At 33.7% G+C, this 17739-nt stretch overlaps 2 protein-coding genes across 3 annotated transcripts in view; both read right to left on the reverse strand.

Moving 5' to 3' along the window:
* The window catches only part of LOC148182152 (uncharacterized), a 97571-nt gene that overhangs the window by 33935 nt on the left and 45897 nt on the right, over nucleotides 1-17739 (reverse strand). For both annotated transcript variants that reach the window (XM_088050176.1, XM_088050175.1), the window contains exons 3-4: nucleotides 4866-5069; nucleotides 914-2133 (exon numbers count right to left, since the gene is read on the reverse strand). In XM_088050176.1, coding sequence (XP_087906302.1) covers nucleotides 914-2133; nucleotides 4866-4997 — 1352 coding nt within the window. In that variant the 5' untranslated portion in view covers nucleotides 4998-5069. The remainder of the gene's footprint in view (nucleotides 1-913; nucleotides 2134-4865; nucleotides 5070-17739) is intronic.
* Nucleotides 8393-15793, reverse strand: LOC148182153 (uncharacterized). The gene is made up of 2 exons (XM_088036904.1): nucleotides 15451-15793; nucleotides 8393-10517 (listed from the first exon to the last, which is right to left on the reverse strand). Exon 2 carries the CDS (start codon nucleotides 10515-10517, stop codon nucleotides 8610-8612), a length of 1908 nt encoding a protein of 635 aa, XP_087893030.1. The 5' UTR covers nucleotides 15451-15793; the 3' UTR covers nucleotides 8393-8609.

Below are 17739 nucleotides of genomic sequence, written 5' to 3' on the forward strand. Positions count from 1 at the left end.
ACTTTACGACTGTTGTCTTTTCCCAGTTATGAGGAGTTTTATAAATTTAGCTCGGACTAGATTTATGTGTTTGGGATTTGACGACCTTGACATTTCTTGCGGTTTTCGATTGAGATTTTGGAAAATTGGGCTGTGGCTAAACAATCAAATTCGTTGTGAAAATAAATGTGGAGCTATTTTAAATTAACGAGGCTGTTCTAGTTATAATTAGTGTAATTCGGTTAAAAATAGATCCGTAATGCAAACGCAAATAGAACTCTGATATTAGTTTTAAAAGTGTTTTGGTGGATGGAAATTGAAACAACTGTTGACACAACACCAAAATTACAGGTCCGAATGAAAAATACTGGAAGTTTTTGGCCCGTCTTGACAACAAAAAATTTTTCCAAAATCCGTCACTGTTAAAAAAAATTGCTCTTTAGGGTGAACAGTTAACAAGTCTAAACTAATAAGCTCTTTAAATTTTATTACTGTAACGTCAAAACTACTAAAATTACAAGTTCGAATTGAAAATACTGGACATTTTTGGCCTGTCTTAAAAACAAAAATTTTTAAAATTCCTTACATTAAAGCTACGAAAATTACAGGTCCAAATGGAAAGTACTGGAAATTTTTGGCCCGTTTTAAAAATAAAAATTTCTAAAATCCGTCCTTACTGTTCAAAAAATTTAAAATTTAGTACAAATAGTCAATATGTTGAAGGAAGTAATCTATTTAAAAGTCATTGCTGGAACGTCAAAACTACTAAAATTACAGGTCCGAATTGACATAAGTTTAGAGGTGTTTTTGGTGTATTCGGAACAGGTTCACTTGGGAAGATTCTCGCTTTAAAACGATGTAAATTTAGTGGTATAAACTGGTGCGTATGAAAGTAAAATAACGTCAAAAAATGTAATTTGAAATTCAAACTAACCTCATTTCGAAGTCGTGTATTTCTTCTAGCGTCAGATTATTGGCGACATCCAGCAACTGTTTCATGTTCTCCTCTTTCTGTCTCTTGAAACTCAACTTATTCCCGACACTTTCCACGTTAGACACGAATTCACTTCCGTTCTTGAGAAGGATCGTCGACACGTTCGAATGATCCAAACTGAGCGACGGCTGTTGAACGACAATGGTAGCTTGCGGAGCTTTGCGGCCACCAAAGTGCACTGAATTTTCCAAAGGATTAGTAGTAACATTTATAGGTGATGTGGCAGATGCTTCTAGCTGAGCCCCCACTTCTCGTAAACATTTGTTGAGACACACGCTACCGCGCTTTTCGCCGGAAACGTGCATCGACTCCACTTGGCAAGCGTCCACCGTTTCGTTGAAGAAGTCTACTCGGAGGTCTGGCAAAGGCGGGGTCATGCGAGCCTTTTCCCGATACTTTGCAATGTGCTTCTCGTCGTACGAGAACTTTTCTCTTTGCTTGGGGGAGTGGTGGCGGCGGCTCGTCTTTTTGTGTCTGTGTTTAGGCTTCGGGGAGTCTTCGTTAGTCTCTGGCGAAGAAGTAAGAGTTCTTTCAGCGCGGCGCTTTGGAGAGGTGCGCTCAGGCTTCTCCTTGCCTTCGACATCCAATCTCTTGCGAACACTTCTTCGGTGCTCCTTCGGACTCGTCTTCTCCAACTGATTATGAGTCGCCGCCTTGTAACTCCTGCGGTACTCTCGGGGGCTCTTCTGATACTCCCCCTGAGCCGCCGCCTTGTAACTATTCCTCCTCCGAGCGTCCATCTTCAAGGCTTCAATCTGCTCCTCCATCAGCTTTTCCACGCTCTTCTCCTCCGGCAGGCAATTCACCTCGTTCGACTCAAAGACGAACTTGTTTTCGTCCTTCAGCAAAACAGCCTTCGGCGTGTCCAAGTCGAAGTTGAATTTAGTGTCTTGTTTGGCCGTCGGAGGCGTTTGTTGTTTTGCTGTACTTGGTGTCTTGGGTGATACAGGAACTGGTTGGAGGATCTTACTGCCATCTGGCAAGTTCTCGCAGGTGAAGTAATCCAGCGGTTCTGTGATATCCAAACTGTCTTCGGTGTTGTCGCCATCGGTTGCAGTAACGGTGGTGACTATGGTATTAGAACTGTCCGTGCTCGTGTTGATGGTGGTCTCCGAAGCGGTACTCGAACCCATGACGATCACTTTCGGAACAGACTGTGTCTAAAAAAGTACGAAAATTACCAGAAAATCAATCCAAAACTTCAAAAGAAAGTTAATTGCGTTGTCATAATTCAGACGTAAGGTCAGTTTACACCATTACAAGCTAAAAATAGATTTTATAAGATTCGGAATATGAGCATTTACATTTACACCAAAGTGATAAAAATGTGGAAAAATCGCACTTTTATGACCGCCGGGGGGAGTAAGAAACCGTCATAAAAACAGGCGCTGCATTGCAAATGAAATAAAAAAATATATGGAAAATTTATAAATAAGTAAAGCGTCGAAAGAAAACATGATAATGATGATAATGAGGCAGTGTTTCCAGGTAAATTTGCCCTAAATCCACGCAGCCAATTCAATAATGCTAATTACCGCCGGAGCACAAACAGGCTGCAGAATTAAACACAACAGCCTCATTAGAAATGCTTTCATCAAATGCAAATTTGTGATTTGTGATGAATTTGCTCCTTTAGGTCCGCATTCAGAAAAGTCTCTAAATTTTATTACGTTGGCATTAGAACTATCAAAGTTACAGGGCCGAATGCAAGATATTGGAAATTTTTGGAGAGTCTAAAATAAAAAATTCTAAAAATTTGTCTCTGTTGTTCAAAAAATTTAAGATTTTGTACAGATGGTCAATAACTTAGAGATAGTAACCTCTCTAAATTTCATTGACCTAACATGAAAACTACTAAAATTACATGTCCGAATGGAAAATACAGGGAATTTTTGGCCCGTTTTGACAATACAAATTTCTAAAATTTGTCTCTGTTTTAAAAAAAAATGTTTTTGGAACAAACAGTTTACTACTTAAATTCTAGTGCCCTAGCACTGAAAGTACTAAAATTACAGAGTCGAATGCAAAATATTGGAAATTTTTGGTCCATTCTCTAAATAAAAATTTTTAAAATTCGTCCCAGTTGTTAAAAAATTTTGAGCTTTCGAACAGTCAATTAGCCACTAAAAAGTTATAAGTTCTTTAAATTTCATTAATGACATTGTAACTACCAAATTTATGGAATTATCTTGAAAATAAAAATTTCTAAAATCCGTCTATGTCGTTAAAAAAATTTAAAATTTGGTAGAGATAGTCATCAAGTTAAAGATATTAACTTCTCTAAATATTATTGTCCTGACATTAAAACTACTAAAATTACAGATCCGAAGGAAAAATATTGGAAACTTTTGGCTAGTCTTGAAAATAAAAATTTATAAAATTCGTCCCTGTTGTTCAAAAATTTGGTTTTTGGGACAGACCGTTAACAAGTCAAAACTAGTAATCTTGGCAAATTTCATTGCCCTCGCATAGGACCTACCAAAATTACAGGTGCAAATAAATACTGCAAAATTTTTGGACCGTCTTGAAAACAAAAATTTTTTTTAAAATACGTGTTTGTTGTTCAAAAATTTGAAATTTGAAATAAACAGTTAGCAAGTCAAAACTAGCAATCTTATCAAATTTCTTTGCTCTAGCATCGAAACTATCGAAATTACAGAGCCGAATTCAAAATATTGGAAAATTTTTGTTCTCCAAATGGAAATTTCTAAAATTTGTCCCTATCGTTCAAACATTTTAAGATTTAAAATAATTAATAAGCCACTCAAAAGTATCAAGATCTTCAAATTGTATTACGTTGGCATTACAACTACCAAAATTACAGGTCTGAATTGAAAATACTGGAAATTTTTACCCTGTAGTGACAATAGATTATTTTAAATCCATCCCTGTTGTTCAAAAAATTTTGTTTTTAGAATAAACAGTTAACAAATCAACCCTAGTAATCTAGTCAAATTTCCTTGCCCTAGCATTAAGAATACCAAAATTACAGGGTCGAATGCAAAATATTGGAAATTTTAGACCCGTCTTGAAAATAAAAATTTTTAAAATTCGTCCCTGTTCTTAAAAAAATTGGATCATTGAGCTAAACAGTAAATACGTCAAAACTAAGAATCTTGTCAAATTTTATTGCCCTAGCAACAAAAGTGCCAAAATTATAGGGCCGAATTTAAAATATTGGAAATTTTAGGTCCATTCTCTAAATAAAAAATTCTAAAATCCGTCTCCGTCTTTCAAAATGTTTGAGATTTAAGACAGTCAATAAGCTATTTAAAAGTAACAAGTGCCCCAAATTTCATTGCGTTGACATTGAAACTACCAAAATTACACGTCAGAATGAAAAATATTGAAAACTTAAAAAAACTCTGTTCAAAAAATATAAAATTTGGTACAGTAAATCAACAAGTTAAAGTTAGTAACCCCTTCAAATTTCATTAACCTAACATTAAAACTATCAAAATTGGAAGTCCGAATGAAAAATACTCGAAATTTTTGGCCCGTTTTGAAAATAGAAATTTCTAAAATCCGTTTCTGTTGTTAATAAAATTTGAGATTTAGTATAGATAATCAACGAGTTAGATGTAGTAACCTCTCGAAATTTCCTTGACCTTACATTAAAACTGCTAAAATTACAGGTTCGAATGGGAAATTTTGGAAAGTTTGGTCCGTGTTGACAACAAAAATATCTAACATCCGTCTCTGTTGTTAAAAAAAATTGAGATTTAAGATAGGCTACTAACAAGTCAAAACTCTTGTCAAATTTCATTGCCCTAGCATCAAAATTACTAAAATTACAATTTACAAAAAAGTGCCAAAAATTTTTTAAAAACCGTTCGTTTCTCTTAATTTTCACCAGTCCTGACCAGATTCTAAATCCGAAGCAATTTATTACCTGTTTGGCCGAATTCTTGGTTGCGTTCCTTCCAGTTTTGAAGTGAAGGCGTCGAAGGGCGGAAGTGGCAGTGCTAATAAGGTCGTCAGGAGGTCGGGGGGATCTGGTGCCCGACTGCGAATTGACGGTCATCTTAGGGCGCGGGCTGGAAGGGCAGTGGCTGTTGTTGGCGCTGCTTGAAGAGCAGCTCGCGGGGGCTACGCACTGCAAACAAACACAAAAATCACTCTTTCAACTCAATCTCGAAATTATTCGACTCTCTAAACTTCAACGCAAACAGAATTTCCGCTTATGCTTCGAAACTTGTGTGGCCTGTTTGAATAGCCAATCGTTTCCGTTTTTATCTATAAACTCATCCACTTCGTTGATAATTGGCCAATTTTCTTTGCACGCTTCTTTGACTTGGAGTAATTAAATTTAACAAGCTGTAAGCATTGCTCTTCGGGTAATCAATTTTCCTTATTAAAACGGGGAGGTGTCTGCGCGAATATTCATATAAAAAAACTGCGAGTTTTTTGGAGGACACCCACGTCTAACTCTCCCTATAAAAATGAGTGTTGGCGGCGTCGCGGCGCGGCAATAAATTTCATAACATACTAGTACAAGCAAAGTAGACACAAAAATTTCAAAAGCTCGGAATAATTCCCTGATTTTTTGAGTGGGCGTTCATTTTATTGTTAAAAACAAAATGTCAAAAGTCCCCATCGATAGGAGTTCTGCTAAAAAAGTTACGCGGCGGTGAATATCAAAGAAAACAAATATTTGCAAATATCTTGTGACTGATGGTGATTCCAGTGGCAAAAATACTTATTATGAAAATTGTGCTTTATCAAATTACAAACAAAAATCACGTAATATTTTTACAAAGCATTTTTGAGATATGAAAGTATTTTACAAAATTTTAATTCTTTTTTTGTGCACCACAGTCGAAACATAGAACTTAGTGCCTTTTTCTATATTGAGGAAGCATAAAGTGAACTTAACCCACGAAATTTTCCAGCAACTTATGCAATTAATCTTCTGCAAATTCTTTTTTATGGTACTTATTTTCTTCAAGAACTTCTTCTAGTTTTTGAGAGTCTTCGAAAGAACAAGATGGATTTTATGCATATTTTTGTTGAAATTGTACAATTTAGACTCATTTAACCAAGATTCAGTTAAAATGAACGGTGGCAGTTACCACATACTGTTGAAAAATAAAACTTAACTTTTTCACGCAAAATGAACACTATAACTCTTGCCCCCATTACTTTTCACTAGCTCGTTGAGAAAAAAATAAGACACAGTTTTAATTGTCTTTTAAACTTCATTATAGTCTTCATGTCTGACTTCAGAAACAATCAGCAATAATGTTGGTCATTACCAATTGGTAATGCACAACATTTTTAACCATTTTGTCAATGAAAAATCCTTTAGATTTCTAAGAAACAGAAATGGTTTTCGATCATTGACGATAAAACTAGCAAAGTTACGTATTAATTTTATACAGACTGGTGGAAATTTGGTTCGGTCACAAAATGAAAAATTCTAAAATTGCTTTTTTTTGCTCTAAAATTTTGAAATTTGGTGTAGTTGATAAGCAAACCGTAAATTATAACGTCGACAAATTTCATTGATTTAGTGTTTAAATTGTCAAAGTTACGTAATTTTAGAGAAAATAGTGGCATTTTTCATTCTTCCGAGAAACAAAAATTTCTAAAATTGTTCTTTCTTTCTCTAATATTTTGGCATTTAGCACAGTTATTAAACGCGTTAACAACTGCTCTAATTATCATTGTATTGGCGTTCAAATTACCAAATTTACGAAATTTTATAATAAATGGACAGAAATTTTGATTTATCCTCTCAATAAAAATTTCTAAAAATTTTCCTGCTTTAAAATTCCTGCTTTAAAATTTTAAGATTTAGTAAAGCTAATAAATGTGTTGTAAATTAGAGTGATGACAAATTTAATTGTTTTAGTGTTTAAACTGACAAAGTTACGTAATTTTTTTTAAAATGCTGATTTTTTTAATTATTGCTTAAAATAGATAATAATAGATTAAAAATTTCTAAATTTGCTCTTTCCTGTTCTAATATTTTGGCATTTGGCACAATTAATAAACATGTTAAAAGTAGTAAATAGTTTAATTATTATTGTATTGGCGTAAAATCTACTAAAAATACGGAATTTAATAGAATAAAGAGGAAAATTTTCGTTTATCTTGTTAAAAAAAATTTCTAAAATTGTTTTTTCTTGCTCTAATATTTTGGCATTTGGCACAGTAAATAAACATGCCAAAAAAAGTAACTACCCAAATTTTGATTGTCTTGACGTTAAAATTACCAAAATTACAGAATTTTATAGCAAATAGAGGAAAATTTTTTCTTAATAATTTTTTTTTAAATTGCAATTTCTTGCTTAAATATTTTGGCATTTGGCACTGTTAATAAACGTGTCAAAAATAGTAACTACTTCAATTTTTATTGTCTTGGCGTTAAAACTACCAAAATTACGGAAGATCTTAATATAGTTAAGTGTCAAACTTGCCTCTAAAGACGGTGATAGAGATTTAACACTTTGGAGATAATCAAAACTGTGCTTTCACCTATTTTAAATAAACTACTCAATTTTATATTTAAAAATGGTAGTTAGAACTATATTTTTATTTCAACACAATAGATAGTTAACTTTAATTTTTTAAACATTATGTGGTAATTGGCTGAGATTCATCTAGCCCAATTTCGATGAAAATAACGCTTAAGTGTGAGATGTCAACGAAGATATACAATTATTAATTTTATTTCTTTTAGGATCTTCAGAAACTATATCGAAGTTCTTGGAGAAAATATACACAAAGAAATTCAATCTGAATAAAATTAATTTTATACGATTATACCTACAAAAATTTTATACGAAAATCTGGTGGATTAGACTTTTTCCATGCATTCTATTAGAAAAAAAAGTTCTCAAAGTACCCTATTTTGAAGAAGCTGTAAAAAACAGACAATTTCTTGTGAATTTCAAAAAAATCACTGTATCTTGAAAACGATTAGTCCTACAAAAAATATTACAACATGTTTTTGTTGCAAATTTGATAAGGTACAATTTTTATTATAAGTATTTTTGCCGTTAGAATCATCCGTGACGAGATATTTGCAAAGAATTGTTTTCACTGACATTTACCAGCGCGTAACTTTTTTAGCAGCACACATATAGATGGGGTCTTTTGACAATTTGTTACAAACAATAAAATGAAGGTCCACACAAAAAATCACTCTTATGCGAATTATTCCGAGATGTTCATGTTCAGTGGCGTATGTGATGGTTCTTTTTATCTCCTTTTTGGGCCGGTCGAATTTTGAAGAGGATTGACACAAACTTTTGATGGTATATATATATTCTTTAATTCTACAGACTAACTTCGTGATCGACTAACTACTAACTACTGACTACTGAATATCGAATATGGAATATGGAATGCTGAATACTGAATACTGAATACTGAATACTGAATACTGAATACTGAATGCTTACTGTTGGGGGTACAATTATATAGGTTCTGTTATCACTTAGACCCATGGACCTTCGTCATGCAAAGCATACATAATTAGCCATAATGATCAGTGATGAGTCCATGAATCATCGGTGGGATCATAACACTCCTCCCTCCTAAGTTTTTTGATATATGTGTGAATACAAATATATAAAAAAGTAAAAAAAACAATAAAGATAACATGGAGATATAAAAAAGGGAGAACTACTTAATAAATGCTTCTAAAATTTACATTATGAGTTTCGTTACTAGTTTGTTGAGGTATTTTAATCGAAAATTCACTTTGTGGAACAGTCTGCTGCACAGTTTGGGTATTCTGCAAACTTGACACTTCACTTTTGCGTTTTGAACACTTCGGCACCAATTTGTTTCTGTAGATGAAAGTGATCATGGCACCAAAGATTACGAAAATGAGCGATGAAAATATTATCACGGAGTGGTCGACGTAAGTTCCTAGGATAGGTTTGTTGATTTGGTCCTGTAGTACATCTGAAAACATCTGGAGTTGATGTTTGGCATCATGGAGTTGGTCTAAATCCACGGTTCGGAACATCACGGGTTTGGTTTCCATTCTGCTTAACTCCTTGATTTTCCCTGGGTATTTGACATTTCTCGTTATGTCGAAATTAGGGATGTAGTGATGAACGATGACGGTTTGGTTATAACTTGGTTTAAGGGATGAAGACATAGTGCGACCTACACAACCTGTGCTTAATCGAATTATTCCGACGTTTTCTATGGTTTTGTCCGTAGAGTCCTGTTTATCGAATTTGCAGTTGATGGTGAGGCTCGTTGGCTTCGAAACAATGTACAACCATTCGTTGGGTCCAATTTTGTGATAAACTTCGAATTGTGCTTTAATTACGTTGAGATGACAATTTGTTGGTACTTCATTCGAATGTTCTACTTTAGGTGTAACTTCACAACTTGGATTTGAGGTGGTGGCGTATGTCATAACATCAGAACATAGTGTTATCCTTTCTTCCAGTGGTTGGCAGTTGGAAAGATCTTTCAATCCAGCGAATTCGTCCTTTTCTATGCTGATAGTCAAGTAAGGATAGGAAGGCGTTATAAAGGAATATATGTTAGAGTTGTAATGTTGAATAGGTAGAGGGATGACTTTAAAAAGATTATAATTTTTATGATCAACTAATGGAATTTTGAGAGAAAAGATTAATAATTCGTTGTTATAAATTGCATTAAGTTTACACAGTGAATATAGTTTGTAGATATCACTATAGTCATTCAAAGTGACTGGAAAAATAAAATCTGTACTAATTTTTATAGTTGAAAGTTCTGACCATAGGTCTTGAGGATTGATTACCTTTGGATATATGATGTTTAGTTTAGCAAACATTATTGACGTTATGAGGGAATCGTACTCATTACTAAGTTCTACTATGATTTCGTTTAAGAGATCGAAATGTTTTGTGATAGAGTCTAGTTGTTCTAACTGAGTAACTCGATCTAAGACATTATTTGAAAATTGTTGAAATTTTCTAAAATTATTATTAATGTTTTCTTCGTTTGCTTTGAGGGTAGTAACTGATTTATTATAATTGTCGATTGTGGAAGACATGATTCGAATTTGTTGTTGCATGAGAATCGCTGTTTGTTTTTCGTTGTTTGCTAGTGACTTTATAGCATTATCATATCTTTGAGCATCCGTTGCATCGGGGGTACCAAAAAGAAATTTTAAAACTGTTGATGCTCCGTTAATTAATCCACGGCGTTGTCTATTAAATTTATTCGTTAGAGTGTGTCCGACTAGATGTCTGATTGTATCTGATTTTTCTAGCAAATGTTTGATTTGATTTTTCATAATTCGAATTGAGTTAACGCAGTAAGCTGAAGGGAATTTGATCGACGTGATTGTTTCGCATAGATTTTGAGAGTTGTTAAAAATTAAATGGATATAAGCGAGTTTGTTAGAGAGAAATGAAATGTTTTTGAAAGTGAGAAGAGTGAAATGGTCGTTGCTTATGCGAATTTGGCCTAAATCTTGATAAAAAAGTCCTGACTTTTGTTCTATCGGCGTTATTTCGAAGTTATTCGTCGGAAGAGACGTTGATGTCTTTGCGAGTGCAAGGAGTAGTATTATTTGGATTCGTATCATCTGAAACAATGGTTGGTTTTAATAAATTTTTGTGGTACGTTTGTTCTTTATTTTTGATTTTTAGGACTACGGTTTCGTTAGCGTTTACTCTGATTATTTTAAATGGTCCTTTATAATGTGGTGAGAGTTTTTGAGAAGTTCCTGGAGTTGTTGATTTGCTTTTTAAGTAAGCATAGTCACCGATTTTGAATTTATAGTCGTTTGTTCTTTTGTCATAACGGATTTTAGATGTTTCTTTAGAGTGATTTGCATTTAATTTAGCGGTCTCGAATGATTTGTTGAGTCTCAGTTGTAATTGTTTATGGTAGTCTTCATATGTGTAACGAAATTCTGGTGTACGGGTGATTGAGTTTGGTAGTAGTGGTTTGTGTCCGAATAACAATTCGTAAGGAGAAAAATGTGTAGTTGAATGAATTTGACAATTGTATGAAAACATAGCTGTTTGTATGAATTGATCCCAGTTATTCTGTTCTTTGTTGACGAAATGTTTGAGGTAGTCTTTAAGAGTAGCGTGTGATCTTTCTAAGGCACCGTTACTTTGGGGATGGTAAGGACTTGTCGTAATATGTTTTATTTTGAAAAGTTTATTGATCTCTTTAATTAAATTTGATGTGAATTCGGTTCCATTGTCGGTTACTATACTCTCGGGTGTTCCAAATATTAGTATAAATTCACAAAATTTATCTGCGATTGTTTTAGATTCATGGTTCGGTAATGGGTATGCATAAGAAAATTTTGTTAAATCATCTTGTAAGGTGAGAATAAATTTATTTCCGTTTTCCGTTATTGGTAAAGGTCCTACTATATCCAAAAATAGCTTTTCGAATGGTCTGGATGAAGTCGTAGTAATTTGCATTGGGGCTTTAGTGGGATGTCTATTAATTTTGTTTATTTGGCAATTTCTGCAATTTTTTATGAATTTTTTGATGTCGTGTTTCATACCGTTCCACTTGTAGTGTTCTTTTATTCGTTTGTAAGTTTTGCTAAACCCGGTATGTCCTGAAATTGAAGTTGAGTGGTTTTCGGTTAAAATTTTGATTTTCTCGTTTTCAGATGTTGGCGTTAGTTTTTCGGATTGAATTATCGTAAGTTTGATTACATCGCTAAAGAGGAACGAAAGCATGCTGTTAAAGTTTGTCATTTTAATTTTTGTATTGTAGTAAGAAGGATCTTTGATGAAGAGTTGCCTTTCCTTTTCTAAATTAGCTTTATCGCAGAGGTTGATAAGAGAATAGTAAATGTCTTGGTAGGTGGGTTGATCAAAATGATTTAAATGTGTGATTAATATGTAAGTTTTAGAACTGTTGTTTTGTAAAACAATAACATCGTGAAGATTAATATTATCTGCATTCAATACATTTAGATCGTATTTTTCATTTAGAGTTTCGTAATTTTTGTTGTCTGGATGTAGATCTTTGGCTATAAATAAGACATTAGGACTTACGTTAAAGATATTTTCTTTTATTGAGGAAAATTCAATTGTTTTGTCGTTTTTGTAGTGATATTCGAGAAATTTCGAATACTGTCTGTCGTCAGTGGTTATGGGTAAAACTGGATTTCGTGACAGTGCGTCAGCATTTGCGTTTAGACGACCAGGCTTGTACACAATTTCATAATCAAATTCACTGAGTTTTAATTTCCATCTTAAAAGTCTAGATGATTGATCTGAACAATTGAATAACCATTGGAGAGGACGGTGGTCTGTGATTATTCTGAATTTTTGACCATATAAGTACGGACGATATCGCTTGACAGCAAATAAAATAGCGAGAAGTTCTTTTTCAGTTGTTGAATAGTTGATTTCTGATTGATTCAATGTGCGTGAAGCATAAGAGATAGCTAAGTCTTTGCCTATTTCGCCTTGGGATAAAATAGCACCAATTGCAAAATTTGAACTATCGGTTGTTACGATGAAAGTTTTCTCAAAGTCTGGATACTGAAGTATGGGTTCTGTTGTTAGTATTTGTTTCAATTGATCGAATGATTTTTGTTGTTCTTCTTTCCATTCAAATGTATGATTTTTCTTTAAAAGGTTTGTGAGTGGTTTAGCAATTTTTGCGAAATTTTTAATAAATTTCCGATAATAACCTGCTAGGCCCAGAAATTGTTTAACATTTTGAACTTTGGTCGGAATGGGAAATTTAGTAACAGCTTGAATTTTCATAGGGTCAGGTTTCACACCTTCTGCAGATATAACATGTCCTAGATATGTTATTTCTTTTTTCATGAACTCGCATTTGTCGGGTTGAAGCTTTAAATTATTTTCGCGAAGTCTCTTGAATATAGCCTTTAGTTTTTGTTCGTGCTGTTCAATTGATGAAGCATAAATGACAATATCATCAAGGTACACAAAACACTGTGAGCCTTGTAATCCGGTTAAAACTGTATTCATCATTCTTTGGAATGTTGATGGAGCATTTTTCAAACCGAATGGCATACGAGTGAATTGATAATGTCCAGTGTGTGTCGAGAATGCTGTCTTATAAGCATCGTTTTCATCCATTTTGATCTGATGAAACCCATTAGCTAAATCAAGAGTTGAAAAATAACATGAATGACCTAATTGATCCAAAATTTCTTCGATGTTAGGAATTGGAAATGAATCACCGACTGTAACTGAATTTAATTTGCGATAATCCACAACAATGCGCCACTTTGGTTTACCAGAGCTATCTACCTTTTTGGGGACGATCCATAGTGGTGCGTTGAATGGTGAAGTTGAGGGTTCTATAATCTTTTGATCGAGCATTTTATCAATTTGGTTAGATAATTCTACTTGATGTACTTTTGGAAAGCGATAGATTTTTGAACTGATTGGTTCTGAATTTGTTGTAATGATTTTATGACGAATTGCATCTGTGTGCGTTAAATGATCTCCTGGTAGTTGAAAAATATCGTTATAGTTGTGACAGATTTTAATTACAGATTGTTTTTCTTCGTCGTTTAAGTGCTCAAGTCGAAGATTGGCATCAAGAGTTTCCAATCTTGTTTTAATGTATTGTTTTTGATTCGTGATATTTGACTCGGATGTATTAAGAAAAATGTTACTTCGGTCCTCACTGAATTCTTCCAGAAGTAAATTTATATGATTTACTTTTACAAATTTGTCTGTAGTGTTAACTATTGTTGTTAAAGCTTTCTTGTCTTTGTTTACAAATAGGATAGCTTTTGCCAAAAAAACACCATCGTGAACTTTAATTTCCGGTGAGAGTCCAACATTTAAATTTCCTTCGTTAACTATATTGACTTCAATAACAGTTTCAGAACGCGGTTTTAAAATTGTTGGTACGGAAGTGTTGATCGAATTGGAACAATGCGGATACAGTTTTAGTGGGAATGGCAAAGATTTTAATTTTAATTCAGAATTACTCAAATCAATTACTGCTTCTTGTTCGGTTAGGAAATCGTTACCGATAATACCATCGTAAGGAATAGCGTTATCACCTTGGACAATTTGGAATTTGATCTTTAAATCGTGATTCTCGAAATGAGGTTCTAAGGAAACACTGCCTGCAGTTAAAATTGCATTATTAGAGTCAATACCAGTTATCATGGTGGTATCATTAGGATTATAATTTAATGATGTTGTCTTCAACTTATCGGTTTTTATCAGAGAGACATTTGCACCAGTGTCAACAAGAAATTTGAAATTGATTATTTGTTTTTGATTGTTGAAATGAGGAAGATTTACAAATGTAAGATTTGACTTGGATAAATCAATATGATAAGAGGATTGTTTATTTAAAAATTCTTTGTCGATATTCTGCATATGAATTTGATTTGATTTTTTGAAATTATGATTTCTTGAATGCGTATCGCTTTTTAGTAACGCGATACTGATTGTGGACATTTTGGCGTTTAAATTTACCGAATTTGATGAAGATGATGTGGAAGGTAAATTGTGTGAACTTGATTGATTTTTGTTATTATTATATTGTCGTTTTCGACATTCTGAAATCATATGTCCTTTATGTTTGCAATAGTTGCAGAATTTTGAGTTTTGATTTGTATTTTGATTTTGGCGATTAGAGTTAGTCGTACTATGGGAATTAGAGTTAGAATTAGAGTTAGTTTGTCTTTGTGAGTTTGAATAATGGAACTTAGATTGATCACGAGAAGAGTTTCGACATTCTTGAGTTTTATGACCTTTTTTCTTACAGTAGGAACAAAATAATGTAGAAGTGTTACCGTTGCAATGTGGATTTCGGGCTAAGAGATATTTTTCTTCTGATAATGCTTCGCGTAACGCATCATTTAGTGTTTGCGGTTTTGATCTACGTAAACAATTCGAAATAGCATCATTTGAATGTAAAATAAATCGTTGAAGTGCAATTTCCATTATCATAGCTGTTCTACCTGGATTTTGGATTGCATCCTGTAAAGCTGATGTGTTTAGGGCGATAGTTTGTAGATTTTCAATACGATTAAAATAATTTTGGACTGACTCATTTTTATTTTGTTTAATTAAATTTAGTTCTTCTAAAATTTGTGATAAATCGCGACGATCACCGAATAATTGAAGTAAATAGAGATTTAATTCTTGCAAGTCTTTGAATCGTCTGTTTCTTGTTTGAGCACGAGCTGAACCTTTTAGTTTCGATTCAATGTAAGGAAGTAGTAATTGCTTCTGTTGATCATTGCATAATGACCATGCTTGTGTACAATCTTGAACAAAATCATAGAGTTTTTCTCGATTTCCATCAAAGTCGTCAGAAATGATTGCTCTTATATCAGATAGATTGAAGGTTTGGACAGAACTTTCATTTTGATTTTGATTTTGGTTTTGATTTTGATTTTGATTTTGATTTTGATTTTGATTTTGATTTTGATTTTGGTTTTGGTTTTGATTTTGGTTTTGGTTTTGGTTGGATCGTGTATCGACCATCGTATAGATAAGTTAGAAATTCGTGGTCAAAAGAATAATTCCACTTACCGTGAAGATGACTCGGATCTAGAAGTTTGTTTCTTCCTTTTCTTTTTCGATCAGTAGACTTGAAATCAGGTTGCGGATTTTCAACAAAGTTGACCGTATCTTCCCTTTTTCACAAGTTTTTCTGCTCCCGGTTGGAAATCCTTAACGACTGCGCCAGTTTGTGATGGTTCTTTTTATCTCCTTTTTGGGCCGGTCGAATTTTGAAGAGGATTGACACAAACTTTTGATGGTATATATATATTCTTTAATTCTACAGACTAACTTCGTGATCGACTAACTACTAACTACTGACTACTGAATATCGAATATGGAATATGGAATGCTGAATACTGAATACTGAATACTGAATACTGAATACTGAATACTGAATGCTTACTGTTGGGGGTACAATTATATAGGTTCTGTTATCACTTAGACCCATGGACCTTCGTCATGCAAAGCATACATAATTAGCCATAATGATCAGTGATGAGTCCATGAATCATCGGTGGGATCATAACACGTAACTATACCGTTTGAGGCCCGTGGCAAATCCATCGAATGGGGCTCTTTCTCTATTGATTTTTAAGAAGCCCTCTTTGACCAGGGGCCCGTTTTATTTTGCCGTTTTGCCACCCTAACTGTTCATATTTATTTTGCCTGAACTATACCCAAGTTTCGCCGTGTTGGAAAAGTGTCGGCTTTAGTTACACGGTTCCTACACACTCTATGAATTATTTAATGAAATTTGTCGGCAATAATTCACGAAATTTCTCACCGATCCCCACAAAACCGATGTAAACGAAGTGATTAGAAGTTATAAGTCTCTTGAAATAAGTTTAATTATTCCTCCTACGAACACGGCTCTCGTCTAAAAACACTAATATCACACCAACGCCGCCCGAAATAATCCAATTGTTGTTTTATTGTGTTTAATGTTTGGAAACTTTGCGCGGAATCGAATTCGGAAAGTTGACACAAATTATGAGAAGAATCAAGAATAAGTTGTAATTGAATCAAGCATTCGAACGGTTGCAAGCCTTTGAACGAAACTAATCTTCTTAACTTCGTCTAACGATCATTCATTGTACGGAATATGAAATATTGTCGCTTTTAGCAGCCCTCATTAATTTATGAGTTCACGATAAAATTCGCTGGAATTGAATTATACCCGATAAAGGACGTCTGAAGAAATCTGAAGAGGTGCTCGAATTGCGCGGAGATTTTCTTAACGACGACCTGTCTAAATATTCCAAACCACTGGTTTGTGTATGTTTATGTTCTCAGAGAAAAACTCTCAAGATGAGATTACTTCCCAGTAATGCCCCGCCGTGGAAAGACTAATGACTGAAGCAAAAAAGACGTCACGGAGGTCCCAGAAATGAAGTCATTTTAAAGAAACAACACTAATAAAATCCCAAAGTTTGCTTATTCAGTTTATGCAAATTCGCTGAAGTCTAAGTGAAGTGATGAGTATTTATAGTGCGACTTTATACACTCTAATCCCATTTTTCCCGCGTTCGAATAAGGGGCAAAAAGCGACTGTGAAAGACCTGGCATCTATTCAAAACTCCCCATGCGGTGTCAAATGGTAAATAGACTAAAAACGAGCTGCTACAAAAATAATACTTGTCTGTCAAGTTGGGATACATTTAAACGAAATTAGAAACGGGGCGAAATGGGAAAAACACTCTGAAAACATCAATGGTGTTTATTGGGGGCCACGACGCAGTAGAAAATTCGAATTTTGATCTGCAGATGAAAGATAATTTAATAAGGTTTGACTCTACATTCTTTGGAAAATTTCGGTCTTTTGGATTATTTTGACAAACTCTTCATATTATTCAAATTCTCTAAGATAATGACTTGAAATTTAGAACAGTCAATCAGCCACTCAAAAGTAACAAGTTTCCCAAATTTCATTACGTTGGCATTAAAACCATCAAAACTACAGGGCCGAATGCAAGATATTGGAAATTTCTGGTCCAATCTCTTAATGAAAATTTCTAAAATTCGTCCCTGCTGTTCAAAAAATTTGAGATTTGGTACAGATAGTCAACAAGTTAGAAATAGTAATTTCTCCAAATTTTATTGAGGTAACATTAAAATTATTAAAATTACAGGTCCGAATATAAAATACTAAAAATTTTTGTCCCGTTTTGAAAATAAAAATTTATAAAATCCGTCCTTGTTGTTCAAAAAAAATATAATTTTGTACAGATAGTCAACAAGTTAAAAATACTAATCTCTTCAAATTACATAGACCTAACATTAAAACTACTAAAATTACGAGCAGCTACGGAAATAACT

Source organism: Gnatocerus cornutus, chromosome 1 (assembly GCF_029298725.1).
Source record: "Gnatocerus cornutus isolate USDA-ARS CGAHR chromosome 1, icGnaCorn1.1, whole genome shotgun sequence".
In the NCBI taxonomy this organism is placed as follows: Eukaryota; Metazoa; Arthropoda; class Insecta; order Coleoptera; family Tenebrionidae; genus Gnatocerus; species Gnatocerus cornutus.

What these genes read in the sequence shown, in the direction of transcription:
- LOC148182153 (XM_088036904.1), bottom strand. Translation starts at nt 10,517, where the DNA reads ATGATACGAATCCAAATAATACTACTCCTTGCACTCGCAAAGACATCA.